The sequence below is a fragment of the Lethenteron reissneri genome, chromosome 33 (assembly GCF_015708825.2).
Source record: "Lethenteron reissneri isolate LAM-NWPU_2019-01 chromosome 33, ASM1570882v1, whole genome shotgun sequence".
Classification (NCBI taxonomy): Eukaryota; Metazoa; Chordata; class Hyperoartia; order Petromyzontiformes; family Petromyzontidae; genus Lethenteron; species Lethenteron reissneri.
The window spans coordinates 8,653,000-8,670,768 of record NC_083811.1 but is presented as its reverse complement, the minus strand read 5'-3'; the positions used below and the strand labels follow the sequence as shown (position 1 = coordinate 8,670,768).

Here is a 17,769-nt window from a genome sequence, read left to right as displayed (position 1 = left end):
ACAGACTGTAGGTGTCCACTGCACATTTCCACATTCCTGCCCTGTGCCAATATGCTCAAGTAGTGCCACAGCTTTTTGCCACCAAACTCTTAAGTCGTCATGCCATTCTCTTTTCGGTCTTCCTCTCTTCCCAGGTCTTTCTATTTTTCCAAACAACAGACTTTTACTTTTCCTGTTGTTGCCCATCCGACATATGTGCCCACAATATGTGCAGAGGCAGAATAAATGGATGACTATTTATGGCATTAGGTCCTGCCAAGACTCTCATCCCTTTCCACAAACCACATTAGCGGATGCTGCTGTTTATAAGCATTCTTGTGACATTTTAAAGCCTAGCAATAAATAAACTCTAACCTATGAAAATTACTCGAGTGAAACAATGTTTTACAACATATTCTATTTTATGGAAGTCTGCACAGTGGTCAAGAAAACAAGATTGGATCTCTAAGTTGCCATGTAAAAAGTGTTTTTGAAATGTACAGTTTATAAAATGTAATTAAAATGGTTTTGTTTGTTATAAATGTATACCCTTGTATTATTCACTATATCCTCTGTACCGCCACTTCATCCAAAGTATTTATTACTTGGACATTAGTTTACACGAACAGCATTTTCTAAAATGTATACAAAAAATATTAGTAATTCCAGTGAAGTGAAATTAACACGAATACGTGCAAATTAGAGAACAATGCAAAACAGACAGATTTTACAATTAGAGGAATATTCATTTGTTAAGATAATACGCTGGAAGAATTACAATAGAGAACACGTGAAAAATGTAATTAAATTATTCGAAAAGAGCCCTCAACCAAGCAACATGATCACCCAAACAAATACTGCACAAGCAATGTTGACTTTCACGACAATTTCTGTGCATTACAAAGGGTCTCTTTATTTACTGGCTATGCTGTTGCTGTGCTGGATTGGGTGCACAATTTACGATGAATTATACACGGCCAAATATCGCATTGCAATCAATCAGACAGCAATTCCCAGGCCTTGACAAAACATCCATTTTATAATTTATGAGAAAGAAGATTGCGTCATGATTGCAAAGGCACAGACGCCCATCCCCCCTGCACTGTCAAATATGCCAGTTCAAGTGTCCTTGTGAAATTAGCAAACGCTTATTATGAGTTAAACAGATGCACGACTTCACGATTCAATTAATATAAATAAGCACAGCTGAATGTTTTTTTTTACTTTAAATATGTTAACAGGTGCTCCATGTAATTTTATGTTGTTTGATGAGCTGAGTAATGAATTGTGGCAAATCAGTCAAGGGTACAAACACAGCTCACATAACTGGATGAACTGCCTACCTTGACGTATAATGCGTGTGCATGTATCAACAGTCGCTCTTTCATGTTGTACAGTACTCTTCAAATACAAAACCAGCTTTCAGTTTTCATACTCGCTTTAATCTTCCAATGTGTTTATGGAAGTTGACCTTCAAATATTCTAAATGTAACGCGTTATACTCTACATCGACTAAGCTGGAGCGGTGGCACAGTGGTTAGTGCACTGCGCGCCGACACCAAGAGTTGGATTCACCGCCACAGCTAACATCAGTGGCGAGTGAATTCGGAATCGGTTTTGGGTGTCTCTTTCACGAATCCGGATGACTCATCATGGTAAAGTATGGTGACTCAACCCCCGTGACTGACATGGTGTGGGGGAGACCTTCATCCAGCAGTGGATTTTAAAATGGCTATTAATTATATTTACTCATATATTGAAAATAACATCAGGTCCATGTGCACTAAAGGAAACGTTGATCTTAGAAAATTATTCAGATGGACATGGGCTGGATTTCAGCCAGGACCCAGCAGTTAACTTTTCATACAACGGTACCCCTTTAGGCTTTAATGTGTGAAGAGCAAATGGGACAGGTGCATGAATAAACCATTCCATTATTCCCAAGGCATATCTAGTGGAGTGTTTACATGCGATAGGCTGCCACAGTTCCTCCCAGTCCTGCCTTGATCAAAGTCACACTTATCAGCATCACTCCCTGCTGTAATGTCACACGCATTATGTAAGCATGTTAACAGAGGGGCAAGAGGGAAATCACGTGACCGTTGTCTGCATGTTTGTAATGTTTAGTGTTTATTGTTCATTAGTCTAAATGTACAGTATAGTTAGGTTACAACCGTCTGTCACAATTCAATGCTGGATGAAGGTCTACCAACAATCTTCATGCCTAGTTAGTCACAGGGAGTTGTTTGACCATATAATAATATGGTCAAACAAGAACCCATGATTTACTACATGCTCAATTGTATTCCTGGTCCACAAAATCGATGTACCAATGATGTTACTTCTCAGCTCAATTGAGTACATTTGGTATCCTAAGCAGCGTACATTATTTTGTTACGCCATGGCGTCTGCTCTTTGCTACAATGTTTCAGGCAATTTTTTTAAAAATGATAGCACTCTAGAATGATATACTGTCATACCATTTACTGTTAATATGTCTATCTCTAAATTTCGATTTAAAGCTTTCGTGACTGCAGGGATTCATCTTCTTGGTTCTTTGGTAAAGTCACGTAGAAGGGAAATAATACAAATAAAACATAATAAAATACAATTCTCACGACGTTTCGGCCACAACTCAAGCAGCCGTCCTCAGGTGAAGAACAGGTCTGTCTTTCCGACAGACTTTCCGACAGACCTGTTCTTCACCTGAGGACGGCTGCTTGCGTTGTGGCCGAAACGTCGTGAGAATTGTATTTTATGTTTCATTTTTATTATTTTATTATTTCCCTTCTACGTGACTTTACCGAAAGAACCAAGAAGATGTCTATCTCTGTTAAAGTTGTTGCAGGAGAACCCTTGCTTTTGCAATATATATTTTACCTAGGTTTCCCTTACAAAAGAGATTTCTGGTATCAATGGCTTCTTGTTACCTGGTCTTAGGTAAAATAATTAAAATGCATTTGTACTTTTCAGTAAAGATATTGTCTTTTTGCAAATATTATTCCTGGTGTGCAAATGCCATAATGTCACAGACAAAGAATCTATTTGGAAATCTCCAAGTGCAGTGTGACCCTGCGCGCTGTGCCCAAGGAGGGTTTGATGCAAGAAATTGGAATTTTTTAATAAAATTTGTAATTTTTATAAAATTTGCAATTTTTCTTAAAATGTAGATTTTTTTTTGCCTTTAGCTATGTCTGAGAAGAGGAAATGTGATGCACGTGCAGAAAAGTACTTAAGAATGTTCAAATATAAGTGTTTGTTTTTACTTAAAAAAAATGTTTGTAGAAGTTATGTTAAGTTACAATAAATGTTTGTGAGGGTTATTTTAATTTATTTCCGTGGTAAATTTTGGTATTTTTAATGGTATGTAATGGATTTCCAGAAACGGAACCCCAATTTATAGCATTGCACCCTATGGGAAATAAGGGTTCGACGTTCGAGAGTCGTCCAGGAACCACTTGGGTCGTAGGTGCGGCGGTCACCTGTAGCCAAATGAAGTGAAAGTCCAATTTTTCACATGCCAGTATGCACAACGTCATTGCTGACCACCAGGCTAAACATCATCTCACAAACCCTGAAAACTTGGTTTAAATGAGAGGCCTCTGCCCAGATTCCAATCCTGCACATCAGCTTCTTCAACCCAGCACTGTGACCTTCAGCCACTGTCAGTGGCCCTTGCTGAGCAGGTTCCAGACAGGGTAAGTAAGGCCTTTGTGCAGCCAACCTCCACAGTTGGGGTCTTCTTGACAACCCACACTACAGCTGTGGCACTATACAAACAATGTTGCATATTGTCGATAACTGTCCAGTGATCAAGTTCAACGGAGGTCTACGACAACTAAACATGACCACCGAGGACGCTATCGCATGGCTCGGCGATTACGCACTCGTTGAATGACGAAACCCAGCCATCTCGCAGAAAACGTAACTGTAACCAGGCTCGATTGGAACTGCAATGAGCTGGAGATAAGTAAAATGGGCCACCTTTTCTGGTTGCACTATTTTAATGAAACAGTAAAAAACACAGAGGTGTAGTTACCTGGATGAGGTCGAGTGAAGGGTCCATCCTTTGTTTGCGTCACCCCAAAGCACAGGAACACCAGGATGCTGGCTATTATGCCCCTGCAAGTCAAGCATCAGTCCCAAGTTAATTAACTCACTTGTTTTTTGCAAAAAAAATTTAAAGCTTAATTTTGGGGAACATTATTCATATTCATACATCTCAAGTAAGTATCAAACAATCAATACCTAGGCATGCAATGCAATGAATGTATTGTGAACTTAAGAATCAACATTGCAGAAACTGATGAATCGATGTATCAATACACCCCAAGCATATCCTCTTAATAATGCTGGGATGAGATTATGAACATCTTTGTGATTTCAGATTTTAATACACCTGTGCTTTAGTAGTGAAACATTTAAGCCAGCTAAGAGTTTAATTTGTAAATCATCACTATCACTTGAGTTAACGTTGAATAATCTATAAGTATTATGACATTGTAGCAGACACTAGACCCAATTAACATCAACTTTTGAAAGTTCACATTTATCGTGAAAATAACATTCTTATTTATCTGTATGCTTGAGAATGCCTCCAAAGTGTTTCAGTTGGAAACATTCCTCCCAGGCTAGGCCAGGGACGTCATCTCCCAGCAAACACGCAGAGACAATACATATCACATCACCCCAAATTTAGTGAACACACAACAGTTTACAATTTGCTGATAAGGGGGGCGGGGGAGGGCTAACGTCAGTGTCATCAGTGAAGAACAGGACCAACATCAGTGATCTGAACTGGTCCTGGGCATCCCCCTTCACCAACCCGCACTGACCAGCGTGGTGAAGTATGGTCAAAACAACCTCCACGACCGACATGGCGTGGTGAGGCCATCACCATGCAATGTCTCGACGAAGGGCTGTGGAAATGCTGAAATTAATTCAGTTACTGCTGGAGTAAGGTGGTGTTTTGCCGTACTTCCCCCCACCATGTATAAAACAATTACTATGACCCTGGCTCTGTATCTCTCTCCACTCCTCTGCCCAATGACGGCTCTTTTGCTCAAACTTCCAAAATCCCGTTGGGTCCTTAAGCCATATTTTTCTATTTACCTCCTTCAAGTTGCCAAGTAGTGTCTTCAATTTTTTTTGCCTCATGTCTTTTTCCCCCAACATCTCGGCCTCACTAAACCTCACGGCAGCTCATTCATATTTCATCAGCCATTGTCCCCTTGACATTAGTTTTACATCTAACTGAGAAGCAGGGCTGTGTGCAGTGAACCCTGCAATTGTCTCCATCTGTACGATGATGTGATCTTTCACTGTGACCTTGGTAAATGTCATCGCAAAAACGAATTGTATAAGATAAAATGTACCCATGATTATTATGAAATGAGTAAACACAATAAAAAACATGGAAACACAATGAAAATCTTTTTTTCAGGAATTTACTTCAATTGCTTTCTGATTTCTATTTAAAGCTTTCGTGACTGCAGGGATTCATCTTCTTGGTTCTTTCGGTAAAGCCACGTAGAAGGGAAGTAATAAAATAATACAGACCTGGTTTTCACCTGAGGACGGCTGCTTGCGTTGTGGCCAAAACGTCGTGAGAATTATTTTATTGTGTTTTGTTTTTATTATTTTATTACTTCCCTTCTACGTGACTTTACCGAAAGAACCAAGAAGATGATTTCTGATTGTATCAAATGTATTATCTCTTTAATCTCATGATCTGGAGCATGTATCACTCTCCATTGAGCTGTAGCAGGGATGAAACGAATAATACATCTTTCCTGCCTATTCTCAGCATGGTCGTGTCGATTATAAAAGTGCAGGAGTCTGATTTTTGTTTAAATTTTTGCTATTTTATTCATTAAAAATTACCTTTACGTAAACAAAAAATATAAATAAAAAAGGCAGACTTGTGACAAACGTTCAGTCTTTCCATCACGTCTTACATGTCATGTGATATCACCATACTGCGTGTATATTCACACAGCCTTATTCAAGACCACCAACCCAAAAGCATCAAAGTTGTGAAAACTGTAGTGAATCCAAAAAATGATGAAACCAAAACAGTTGTTTAATTGTCATGAAGCTTCCTCATTAAATGGCCACAATTTTGACAGATTTGGTTATCAAGGACAGGGCTGTGTGCATAGACACACGGTGTGGTGATGTCATGTGACGCGCAAAAGATGATGGCAAGGCCGATAAAATGGTAACATTTGTGCCTCTTGCAGTCTCGAAGTCATCTTTTGCACGTGATATTACTCTTGTCTGTTTCCATGCTGCATGCACTTCTTCTGTCTCATGAGTTTCTCATCATTTGACATAAAGTGTTACAACTGTACGATGCTTAGGAAAAAATATCGTGCAAGGTAAATCCAGACATGGCTGAGCCAATATATAGCAGCTGTTTCTCACTATGAATGACTCACAGTAGCTGCTCAAGCTGCCCTGACTTCTGGACACAAAGGACTGCTATTGTAAAGTACTGTTATGACGTGTAATGCCTGCCAGCTCATAGATGTGACAGCATGAAAAGGTTGCTCTTCCTCTGCTATCCTTGGGCAGCTATGTTGCAATGCTGGGATACGTTGCTGGCGAGCGTCTATTGGGCAAACGGTGACACAAAAGCTAAGTGGGGGAACCAGGCACCCAAAGCCAATGTAGACTTCTTCAAATTAGAAGCTCAAAACAGCACGGAACACTCATTCATATAAGACTGAGATGACCTTGAGAAAGAGCATAACAGTTACAGATACCAGAAGCCACGCACGGCATCTGTTTTTTTGCAAAGTTTGAATTACAATACTTTGTCCAACACACACTCATACACCCTTACACTCACTCACCCACATAAGCATTCCAAATATACAAAAGAACCCCTGTGCAGCCTATGCTGACTGTTGGGGCAAATGCTATTTGCTAGTACCTATGAAGGCTGGAATGGCGCAGAAAGGGGGTGGTGGTGTGACCAGTACCACGCCTTTGTCTCCCCAACGCTGATGTTTACATAACACACCAGCTACTTACTCAGTTAAGGCTGAAAGCCAAGGGAATGCCCAGGAACGGTTCCTATATTTGCAACCGAGTTAGAAGTGGCTGGAAATTGTATTCAGATCACCATGTTTGTAGCGCATTTCACTAACCAGCACACCACATTTCTGCCCACCCCACATACACAGAGGCACACTATCAGTATGCAACCGAGGCAAAAATGAGCCAGGCCAACTTGTATTGGCACACACTGGAGGAAACTAAAGAGCAGCGTGCATTCAGACAGATGCAGACACATGCTGGATACAGAAATAGCCAGGCTGACTTATTTCTGCTTAGAGCACATTTTTCTAAAATTAAGGAATACGAACAGATGCATGTGCCCACACACAAATCAACTGTTACCGTTTGGTGTTGTAGTTTGTGTCTTGCGGGGTCTCCTCTATGAGGGTGACATAGACCAGCGTGCAGATGAGAACGAACAGCACGGTGAGAGTGTGTGCTCTCCTGTTGAAAGGCAACACGCGCGCACACACAATCACTGTTAAATCAACAAGAACAGCAGCAGTACACAAGTATTTACAGACTTTACAATGTGCTAAAAAAAAGATGTATGCATTAACATTACATAATCAACACGATTTATTGCAGCGCAATCTTGAGCCTGTAAGCCAACATTTTTTAGAGAAGACAAGGGTTGGCGATATATGTAGATTTGTTAAACTGAAAAATCTGCTGATGGGTCGTGAGGTGGCCATGAGATGGCCGCATGGGAAATGGAATCGCGACCCCATTTGCGCTTGACTTGCAGTGTAATCCCTCTGTATGCATGGCTTTTTCCCAGGTACTCCTGGTTCCTTCCACACACAATAAACTTTTACAGACAACCAATTCCTTAAGATGCATGCAAACGTTACAAGGCAATGGAACAATAAAGTACGAGACACCGCATGAGGAAATGAAAATAAAACAGCAAATAACTATATATAACAGATTCATGAATCAAACTGCGATCCCGGTTATGAAACGGTAGTCTTAGTTTTTAGTCTAGAATGAAAGAGGCAAGTTCAATATGTACATTTTAAAAAGATGGTAAACATTTATAGAATCAGCAGAGGAGAAAGTCAGAATCAGAATCTTTATTTAGACTGGAAGAATCCGATGAGCAATGAAGCTCTTTTTCACAGATGTCAAGCATGGGTCGGGTCAGTAGAGAGGGGATTTGTTTGATTTCAGACATCATTTAGAAAACATCAAAACACTCATTTAACTCCACTGGCCAACAGAATGAGACTTAATATTCAAAACATGAATTGGCTATTTTTAACTCAAGAATGAGCTTTGATACCATAAAAAGGCATTTAAAATGACACGACCCCTCACCTAATTGACGTAAAAGGCACGAGGTTGAAGTTCCTTTCTCAGTTGTTTTACCAAGGGGGTTGGTCGCAAACCACGCACGTGGCAAGCCGTGAACTCTATAACACTCCCAAAGTGAAGACGCAATCACTTGCCAGTGAACTTCAGGTGAACTTTCCATGACATTTTGCCAAGGGTTTATAAACCCGAACTTTCGATGTTATGTGAAAATAGGATTCGGTGGCAAACAAAAAGTGGATAAATAAATTGTTCATCCAGCACAAAAAATATGTTTTATTCATACGAGAGTATACTGTCCTGTACATTGTGGAAAATGCACACCGTGAACACGTACATTTAAATTACCCTTTGGTCAATTAACCCCTTAGCCAATTCAATGGTGGAGAAGGGCCTACCCACGCTGTGTGGATAAAGGGGGGTTTTATTTGACAATATTTCACCACACTGGTGGTGTGGGTTTATGGATGAGCTGATTGTTTTAATCACTTAGATCAAGCAGCAAACCTAATGACTTAAACTTTATAGACTCTTGGTGCCAGGTCAAGAACACAATGGACAATTAAGAATAGTTTCCAGTGCGATTGTTGGTCATCAATATCAAGCCAGGGACCACATAATAGCACTACTGCCTGCTTTGACCAGTCACAGGCTAGCACTTCAGATATTCACCAGGTTACTCATGAAGCCATCCACTGGCTAATTTACTAACATCAAATGAATTTATAAATGTTGCTGTTCAACTCCCCATTATGCTAAAGAAGATGCCATGAGCACAGTTTTTTGTTGTTACACAAGAGCCCAATACAGAACACAAGCTACTTGCGAGCAACAAAACCGGGGGATCGGCAAAGTGTAACTGGGCTCATGCCATGAGTAGTTTTGGACATGGTTTGAGTTAATGGGAGAAGATGCCATTGGTAGCTTTTAGCAATAACATGATCGGATTAGGACTGGTTTTATAGCCTTAGGAATTATTTCGCTGGCAGCAGAGCTATACGCTACCTAACTGGCATTGATTTCAGAAGCATGGATAGTGGAGGATCAAATTATATTTGGAAGCAGCTATAATGGCTGCTGCCTGTCAAAATCACATGGCCATTAGTTTGTCTCCGTCTTGCCTTGAGTGACAATGCTCAATCTTGATGCACAATTGCCTAACAGCTGCTGCAGTTATGTCCTCCTATAATCTGCCCCAGCGACCTCTCACCCACTGCAGCAGATGCTGACCCTCCATCCATACAAAGTGTCACTGACACTGCTATCAATGTGACAAATACCAACGAATTTGTATTAAAATGTTCACACAAAGATTCCTATTAAGCCCTATTTAGAATTGCAAGCAATATATAAAAGCACTTTTACTTGTACTATATTGTAGTCAGCTGTGTGGGAAATTTCAACATACGTCCAAACATAATGTTCTTTATTTACTGATGAATACGTTACGGAGTTTCAGAGCTCTATTGTTCAGGAGGGTCACTAATTAGGATATTTGGCCAATTCGATTAACTAGTTTATATAAGCAGAATCTGGAGTACCTGGTGAAACCGCCCCCCCCCCCGCATATCACTTAATTCTATGCACAGATAGATTCAAGAATCCATTGCTGTACTGCCATCTCCTAGTCCACATTTTTTTTTTAAATCTTAAGACTATTGGAGAAAGACATTTTGCGAGCACCTATTAAGGCCAGCATATCACACCTGGGGATGAAGCACATGGAGCCACCAATGCCTCATCAGTGCTGGTGTTGACACAAATGCACATGGGAATTATTTTAGATTGAGGAGGCCCAGGCCAGATTGAGATAATAGTTAATATCTTCAAATCTAACCTGGCAAAGCTGTATTTAAAAACAAGGCATACAGTACAGTATTGCATGAATTATTCCTCGTGTGCTTGAAATTAATGGAATGTATTCGAACTAATTTGGTAGAAGTCGATTGCACAAAGCACATCAATTAATTCCAGCCAGTCACAATTCACCAATGTATGAAGGCCTCCCCCAAGCCATGTCGGTCATGGGGCTGTTTTGGTACCAAATTCCACCACGTGTGTCGGTGCAGCTTGGTTATGGGGATAAAGCGTGCAGCAGGATGCATACACGGCCAATACATTGTTTTTGTTATCATTACGTTGGTGCTAATTTGATTAGGAGAAACTCAATGTGTAAATTCTCCAGTGCGAGTATTTTATACATGAAAAAAATTGGCACAGGAATCTAACCACGGACTCTTACGAAAGAGAGGGTCCACAGAGTGGTGTGCGATTATCGGCACCACGCGCCACGTGGTGCAATGGAATGACACAGCATGCAAGGTCACAAAGCAGACACATGCGTACAGTAGCAGTGTCCACACACCGAGGCATGGCAGGGCAGCCGTGAGCGTTGTCATTCACTCAGCAGCGATGCCCAGCCCATTAGGAAGGAGAGCACCACTGATAATTCCAGTTCACTCGCCACTGATATTCGGGGAGCATGGATGTCGGAGCGTAGTACAGTACAATAGAGTTTGCTACACTGCCCTCTGCTGGCAACGTAACCGAGCAGCTGCCTATACACCCCTAACAGATGTCATGTCCACACACGCAGCTCTTTCAAGAAAACTCTACAGGCTACAATACACATTGCATACGATATTGGCACACAGCATGACACACAGTTCTATGTGAACCGCCCGCTAAACACGCCATACACATTCAACACATACCCTCAGAAAACCCCATTAACAGTAACCCATATACCATACATCCACACACCACCCATATATACAGCCCGATACGCACCCCCAAACATCCACTGCCCCCCACTAACTCTGACAGCCCTCCATACCCCCCAGCAGCTCCCATAAACCTACTACCACCTCCACACACACAAATATCCCACACGTGTCCCCACCCCACTCACACAGCCAGCCCCCCGCACACAGCAGCAGCCCCCCATACACACACAGCCCCCTAAACAATGCACGCCCTGAACCCCACCCCCTCTCCACACACACACAGCCCCCTACACAATGCACCCCCCTCCACACACACAGCTCCCTACACAATGCACCTCCTACACACACACAGCCCCCTACACACACACAGCCCCCTACTGACACACAACCCCCCTCTACACCCACAGCCCCCTACACAATGCACCTCCTACACACACACAGCCCCCTACACACACACACAGCCCCCTACACACACACACACAGCCCCCTACACACACACACACAGCCCCCTACACACACAGCCCCTACAAACACACAGCCCCTACACACACACAGCCCCCTACACACACACAGCCCCCTACACACACACAGAGACGTGCACGCACCAGAAGAACGTGTTGGTGCCATCGTCGTAGACCTCGGACTCTGTCGAGCGGCGGCACCGGGACCCCGACGAGCCGGCAGGCCCCGGGGCGCCCCCGACTCGCCCGCTCTCCCCACCCGGAGGGGGGCAGCTGCCGTTCCCCACCGCCTCGGCGTGCTCCCTCCTCGCCTGGCGCCTGCGGGGGGCTCCCTCCATGTCAAGCGAGGGGGAGGGGAGGGACGCAATGAGAGAAGAGACGCGAGGTGGCGACACGGACACGGCGGCGGCGGCGGCGGTGGTGGTGCCGAGACGACCCCGGGGGCTGACTGCTCACACACGCGCCACCTGCGGAATCGATTCCACCACACTTTCATGTGCGTGTGTCGATTACGGGCTGGATCGATTAGCGCGCCGATTCGACTGCACGTCGTGGTGCGGTGGTGAGAATAATCGATTCTTAGTGGAGTCGAGAGGAATCGGATCGTGGTGGGGATGTGATGAGTCAAGTTACACGCGTGTGTGTGTGTTGCTGTTGGGTGTCTCGGCTGATTATTTGCTGTGCTTTGATCGGATTAATTTAATTAAATGCGAATTTGTTTCGGTTGGATGTGACGCTCAACAGCAATGTGGTTGTCGGGGATATGTGTAAATAAAAAAAATTAGGAATCGAACGTGAAATGTCTGCGTGGTGAATTGTTGTGAAATGAGATGGATCAGCTGATGAGTGAGCTGTTGAGTTGAAAGCGCACATAAGCAATCATCTATCCACATATGAATACATTTTTTTTAAAATCCCATCAGCCTATGGCTTTAGCAATCAATATTATAATGTAGTATTTCTTTAAGAAAGCAAACTCTGGACCTGTTTCGATTTTCTGGGTCTCATCGGTCAATCTAATATTTTTAATGCAGCTGCAGTACCATATATTTTTGGCACGAGCATTCCATTTAAATGATGGGATCCCATGTAACAAAGCAATGGCTTTGTTTAGAGATAAGGCTCTTGGGCACTTCCAACTGGAGCCCTCCATATTGAATACATTACTCATTTATTTTGGAATGACAGGTGGACGGACGCAAGACTTAACTTCAAATGGCTTTTATTTACACAACATAATGCAAAATAAATCACTCTTACACATACACATCGTGGCATGTATATTTATACACAGATATACACTCACCCTTATTATAACAGACTCGAGCCGATATTGCTCCTTGGGTCTTCTATCATGCATCTCTTATCTGCTAACATACATACTCCTTCACCTGCAGCCATCTCTCCTCTTTACACAATTCTAAACCTAACAGACACCTGCGCACCAAAAAATTACCGCTATTTACCAACCGTTCACACCAATCCACCAACACTGTCAAATACATGAAATGGTGGCAAAGCAATCCATCCAACGGACATCAACCACCCCACGAACGAACCTGACTGCACCATCCAAAGCCACACACACCTATTACCCACATCCCATCAGTTCTATATACAGTAATGCATTGTCTTGGTTCTTTCGGTAAAGTCACGTAGAGGGGAAGTAATAAAATAATAAAAAATAAAACATATTATTTTATTACTTCCCTTCTACGTGACTTTACCGAAAGAACCAAGAAGATGAATCCCTGCAGTCATGAAAGCTTTAAATCGAAATTTACAGTAATGCATTTTTACCCCTTAACGAATTTGTCATTACACCATTATGACCCCAATCTCTTTCTGGCATGCTCCAGGTTCAGCAGTAGAGTCTACAACTGCTCTTCAGAGTGAGCAGCAATTGCCAGGTCGTCCGCATACATAACATGGTTGACCAAGAAGAGTCCATCACTTGACCGTACCTAGGCATCAATCAGCCTCCCATTGTATCTATGCTAGATGGAACCTCTTCAGGTACAGCCATGGAAAGCTTCTTGAACTACGTGGTCAAAAAGTGTATTAAATAGTGTAGGGCCAGAGAACACCCCAAGGTGAACAGGAAATGGCTCTGACTCCTGACCACGCACTTTTACCGTCCTGTCCACCATCGCAAACTTGATACAAACGTATGATTTAACTTTGTACGGCCAGCAGGATGAGGACTTTATGTAAATCTATTTTTGTCTCTCAACGTTTGTAAATGTCTTTGCTACATGTCTTAAGTTTGAAAATGTGTAATTGATTATGATCACAATCATGATCATTTTCATTAGCATGAGAACAATTATGATCTCAATCAAAATCAACAATATTATAATCATCACCATGAACATAATCACAAACATCACCATCACAATTATCAGTACCACAATCATAATTATCATCATTCCAAATTTCATCACATCTCGAAAGCTAAGCAGACTGAAGACTGATTAATAACTGGATGGGTTTGCCACCAGGGCTTTCCATGTGATGCAGGCGTGGAGCTGCGATGTGTTGCCACGAGATGGCAGTGCTGAACATCACCCATCGTGTGTGTGTGCTGGCTTTACTCCGAGTTTCACCCACATAAAGCCACACACTCAGGATATTGGCCAAACATATCAATGCAGGACGCTCCTAAAATATAGTCTAGGGAATCAGTGAGTCTTTGCTGGATAAATAATGAATGGGCATTAGTATAAAAATAATTTTCCACTTGCCAGCTACAATGTGAATATAGACATACAGTAAAACCTTGGATTGCGAGCATAATTCGTTCCGGAAACATGCTTGTAATCCAAAGCATTCGTATATCAAAGCACCCGTATATCAGTTGTGATCACGTGACGCTCGGCAGACAAAGCGTATATGTACTACTCGTATTGCAAGATCTCGCTCGTTTATCAAATTCATATTTATTTAAAAACTTTGCTCGTCTTGCAAAACACTCGCAGACCAAGTTACTCGCAATCCAAGGTTTGACTGTATATGCGTAAAACTGCAAGTTGCCAGTGCGTGCAATGTGAAGTTAATCGATTCACGTTGGAGATAGTGTGGGAGATGTAGAGAGCATCGGTAAATTTCGATTTAAAGCTTTCGTGACTGCAGGGATTCATCTTCTTGGTTCTTTCGGTAAAGTCGCGTAGAAGGGAAATAATAAAATAATAAAAATAAAACATAATAAAATAATTTGTATTATGTTTTATTTTTATTATTTAATATATTTATTTATCATCGTTAGTTTGACTTAGCCATGAGGTGCGTGGTTCAGTTGTCTCATGGGGCGAGGCGTGGTGTGGATGGGCAAGCTTAGTGGTGGAGTCTAAGGTACGGTGTACAGCGGAGGGCTGTTGTTGATGAAATAATTGGATCAATGATGGATGTATACTGTGGAGATTACAACCATAGTACCGTACTTGTGTTTCATCGTCGCCCAGAGGTCAGAGTGCAAAGCTGGCACGACTTCAATCCTGGGTTTGAATCCAGATAGCTGCCTGTGATAAAACATTTTTTATCAAGTGTAGTGAGTTTGATGGTCTCAACTCAGTCACCAAAGAAATGCACGAACAGCATTAAATTAGGTTCGATGATTGGCCAAATGCCAGCGATGATATGTTAGTTTCGCGGTTATGTAACAGTGGCAGAGCTGATGTAAAAGTGCTGCCCTCTAGTGCATGAACATCTTCCACGAGCCCGTCACCTAACGCGATGGAATGTTCTGCTCTGTAGCAGAATATCCGGATGGATACGTTTATCTCACGACACGATGCCATATCAGTCAGGGCCAGGGTTTGTGGGATGTAATTTACCGATTGGGTATTGATGTCAAAAGGCGTGTGGTGTCACGTACGGGAAGGAGCTTGCAATGATGGGAGCAGGCAGGCGATATTTTTTTGTAGATTTCTCATTCTTACCCGATTCTTCATGTCATCCCGAGATTCAGCCTCGTCCTCGTGTTGAGGCTCAGACAAAATCGCCAGAAATGCACCAGATCCCGTCTGCGTCTCCATCGGACACTAAGCATGTTTAGTCTAGATAGTGCATACCAGGTGTTATAGTGGGAGCCAACAAACTATTTTTTTTACTTAAAACTTTCGTGACTGCAGGAATATTTCTTTTATTTTATCAGGTAAAGGCCCACTGAGCTATAAAGAACTCTTATTCAGAAGCGACCTGCCCACAAATGACAGCTCAACGAAGTGGCCTGTCAATGTAGACATTTATAGCAGCCACATTACTCTAAATGCATGTCGATTATAAATGTGTAGGGGAACAACTGGAGGAACCCGGATAAAAAACACATGCTATGTGTCCATACGCTACGCTTTAACCAACCTAGACCAGAGGTCGCAACCGGGTACCCGATACCCGTACCCTACCCGATACCCGGCCGGGTACGGGTACGGGTAGCTGTTTGCGACCCTGGTGCGGCCGGGTACGGGTACGGGTAGGCCGTGAGTCACTGGTGAGTAGTCGTTTGTCACTCATTTCGGGCAGGGTACGGGTAGGGAACGGCTACCCGGTCGAGTACGGGTACCTATTTGCGACCCTGGTGCGGCCGGGTACGGGTAAGGAATCAAAACCCTTTTGCGACCTCTGACCTACACTGACCAGCGTGGTAAAGTATGGCCAAATAGCCACCACGATTCGCGCGTAGCAAGTTTCGCCTCCTATTGGCAGGCGACATAGCTGCGGAAATTGTGCACGCGATGATTTATAATCGATGCTCGCAAACAGCATAAGCTTCTTGGTTCTTTTGGTAATAAAATACATTTTACTATGTATTTATAATTTATTATTTTATTATTTCCCTTCTACGTGACTTTACCGAAAGAACCAAGAAAATGAATCCCTGCAGTCACGAAAGCTTTAAATCGAAACAGCATAATGCCGAATTACCCAACCATCCGTGTGTGTGTGCGTATGTGCGCCTATGAGACCTGTGACACAATCACGCGGAATGTGACCCCAAAATGTTGGGAAGCTGAGCAGATTTGAGCGGATTTGAGCGTGGATAGTGCTCGGTGCAGCAGGGGGCAGCAGAGGGCAGCAGAGCAAAAGCCAAGAGAGCGCTGCATCAGAATCTATTCTGGATCTTTATTTAGGCTCGCAGAGCCAACTGGTCCAGTCATCGCCTACACATCACTGCTTAACAAAAACAACGTCTTCAAGGTCAAAAGCAAACAAAAAAACTAAACGTAATGAAACAAACCGAGGAAGTTCACTGTATGCTATTCCGACACATTGTTACCTCTCATTAATTCACGACTATTTCCAAGAATGCCAAGATGATTAAACAGACACGTCCTCCTACTGCAGATGAAAATAGATGAATCGGAATCTTCATCAGGCGCGGTTCATCCACTAGGGTAGTTGTTGGGGCGCTGTCCCACCAAGCAGCTGGAGATGAGAAATTATTTTTCGAATAAAAATACTTTTCTATAAAAAATTTGTTTTGTTCAATATATTTTAAATATGTAATGATTTTTTCAACGCGAATTGCCTAATGAAGTTGTTCGTATTAGAAACCGCCGCGACACCACAATCTGGTTTGTGCCTCGGGGAGGTCTCGGGATGGCTGTGAAGGCGTCTGAACGAGAGATGTCCTCCTTCATTCATTGCGATCAGGCTTTGCATTTTAGCCACGCCGTTTGAGAATCATTCAAGGCAGTGAAAAAGGCGCTCATGAGTGTAATGGCGATGTTACAACGGTAGGTTGCACTGTGCAAATACAGGGTGCTTCAAGAAAAATGTCAACACTTATATGGGACTCTCGTTTTTAATGACAAAAAGAACGGATAATCCAATGTGATATGATAACAAATGTATGTTAATAGCTTCAAAAAGTCAAAAAGTCCCCACTTGTTCGCCATCATTGTCAACGCGTGCCTGGAATCTTCTCCAGGTGGTCTCCAGAGCCCGGGGGCACATTTCTTGTGGTACTGTTGCAAATTCTCATAAATGTTACACATTTTTTAAAGCACCCTGTATAGCAGGTCACGGCTTTTGGCTGTGTCAAAGGGGTTGTGTAGTGTGGACTTTGATGGTCATGGGGATAGCATTTGAGTGCTTTGTTGTTTTGTTTCGTATTGTTTATAAATTGCCTACCGTCGGTTTATAAGACAGTGATATCACTTTCACAGGAAGGCCAATAATAAACATGACAAGGTTTTTCTGAATTAAAACACCATATTTTCAGG

General features: G+C 42.5%; 1 protein-coding gene across 1 annotated transcript in view; it reads right to left on the bottom strand.

The window, feature by feature from the left end:
* The window catches only part of LOC133350309 (phosphatidylserine synthase 2-like), a 30,882-nt gene extending 18,860 nt beyond the window's left edge, over window positions 1-12,022 (bottom strand). The window contains exons 1-3 of the mRNA XM_061564513.1: window positions 11,690-12,022; window positions 7,387-7,488; window positions 4,019-4,101 (exon numbers count right to left, since the gene is read on the bottom strand). Of these exons, the coding sequence (XP_061420497.1) occupies window positions 4,019-4,101; window positions 7,387-7,488; window positions 11,690-11,883 (379 nt within the window). The 5' untranslated portion in view covers window positions 11,884-12,022. The remainder of the gene's footprint in view (window positions 1-4,018; window positions 4,102-7,386; window positions 7,489-11,689) is intronic.
* Window positions 12,023-17,769: the final 5,747 nt, after the last annotated feature.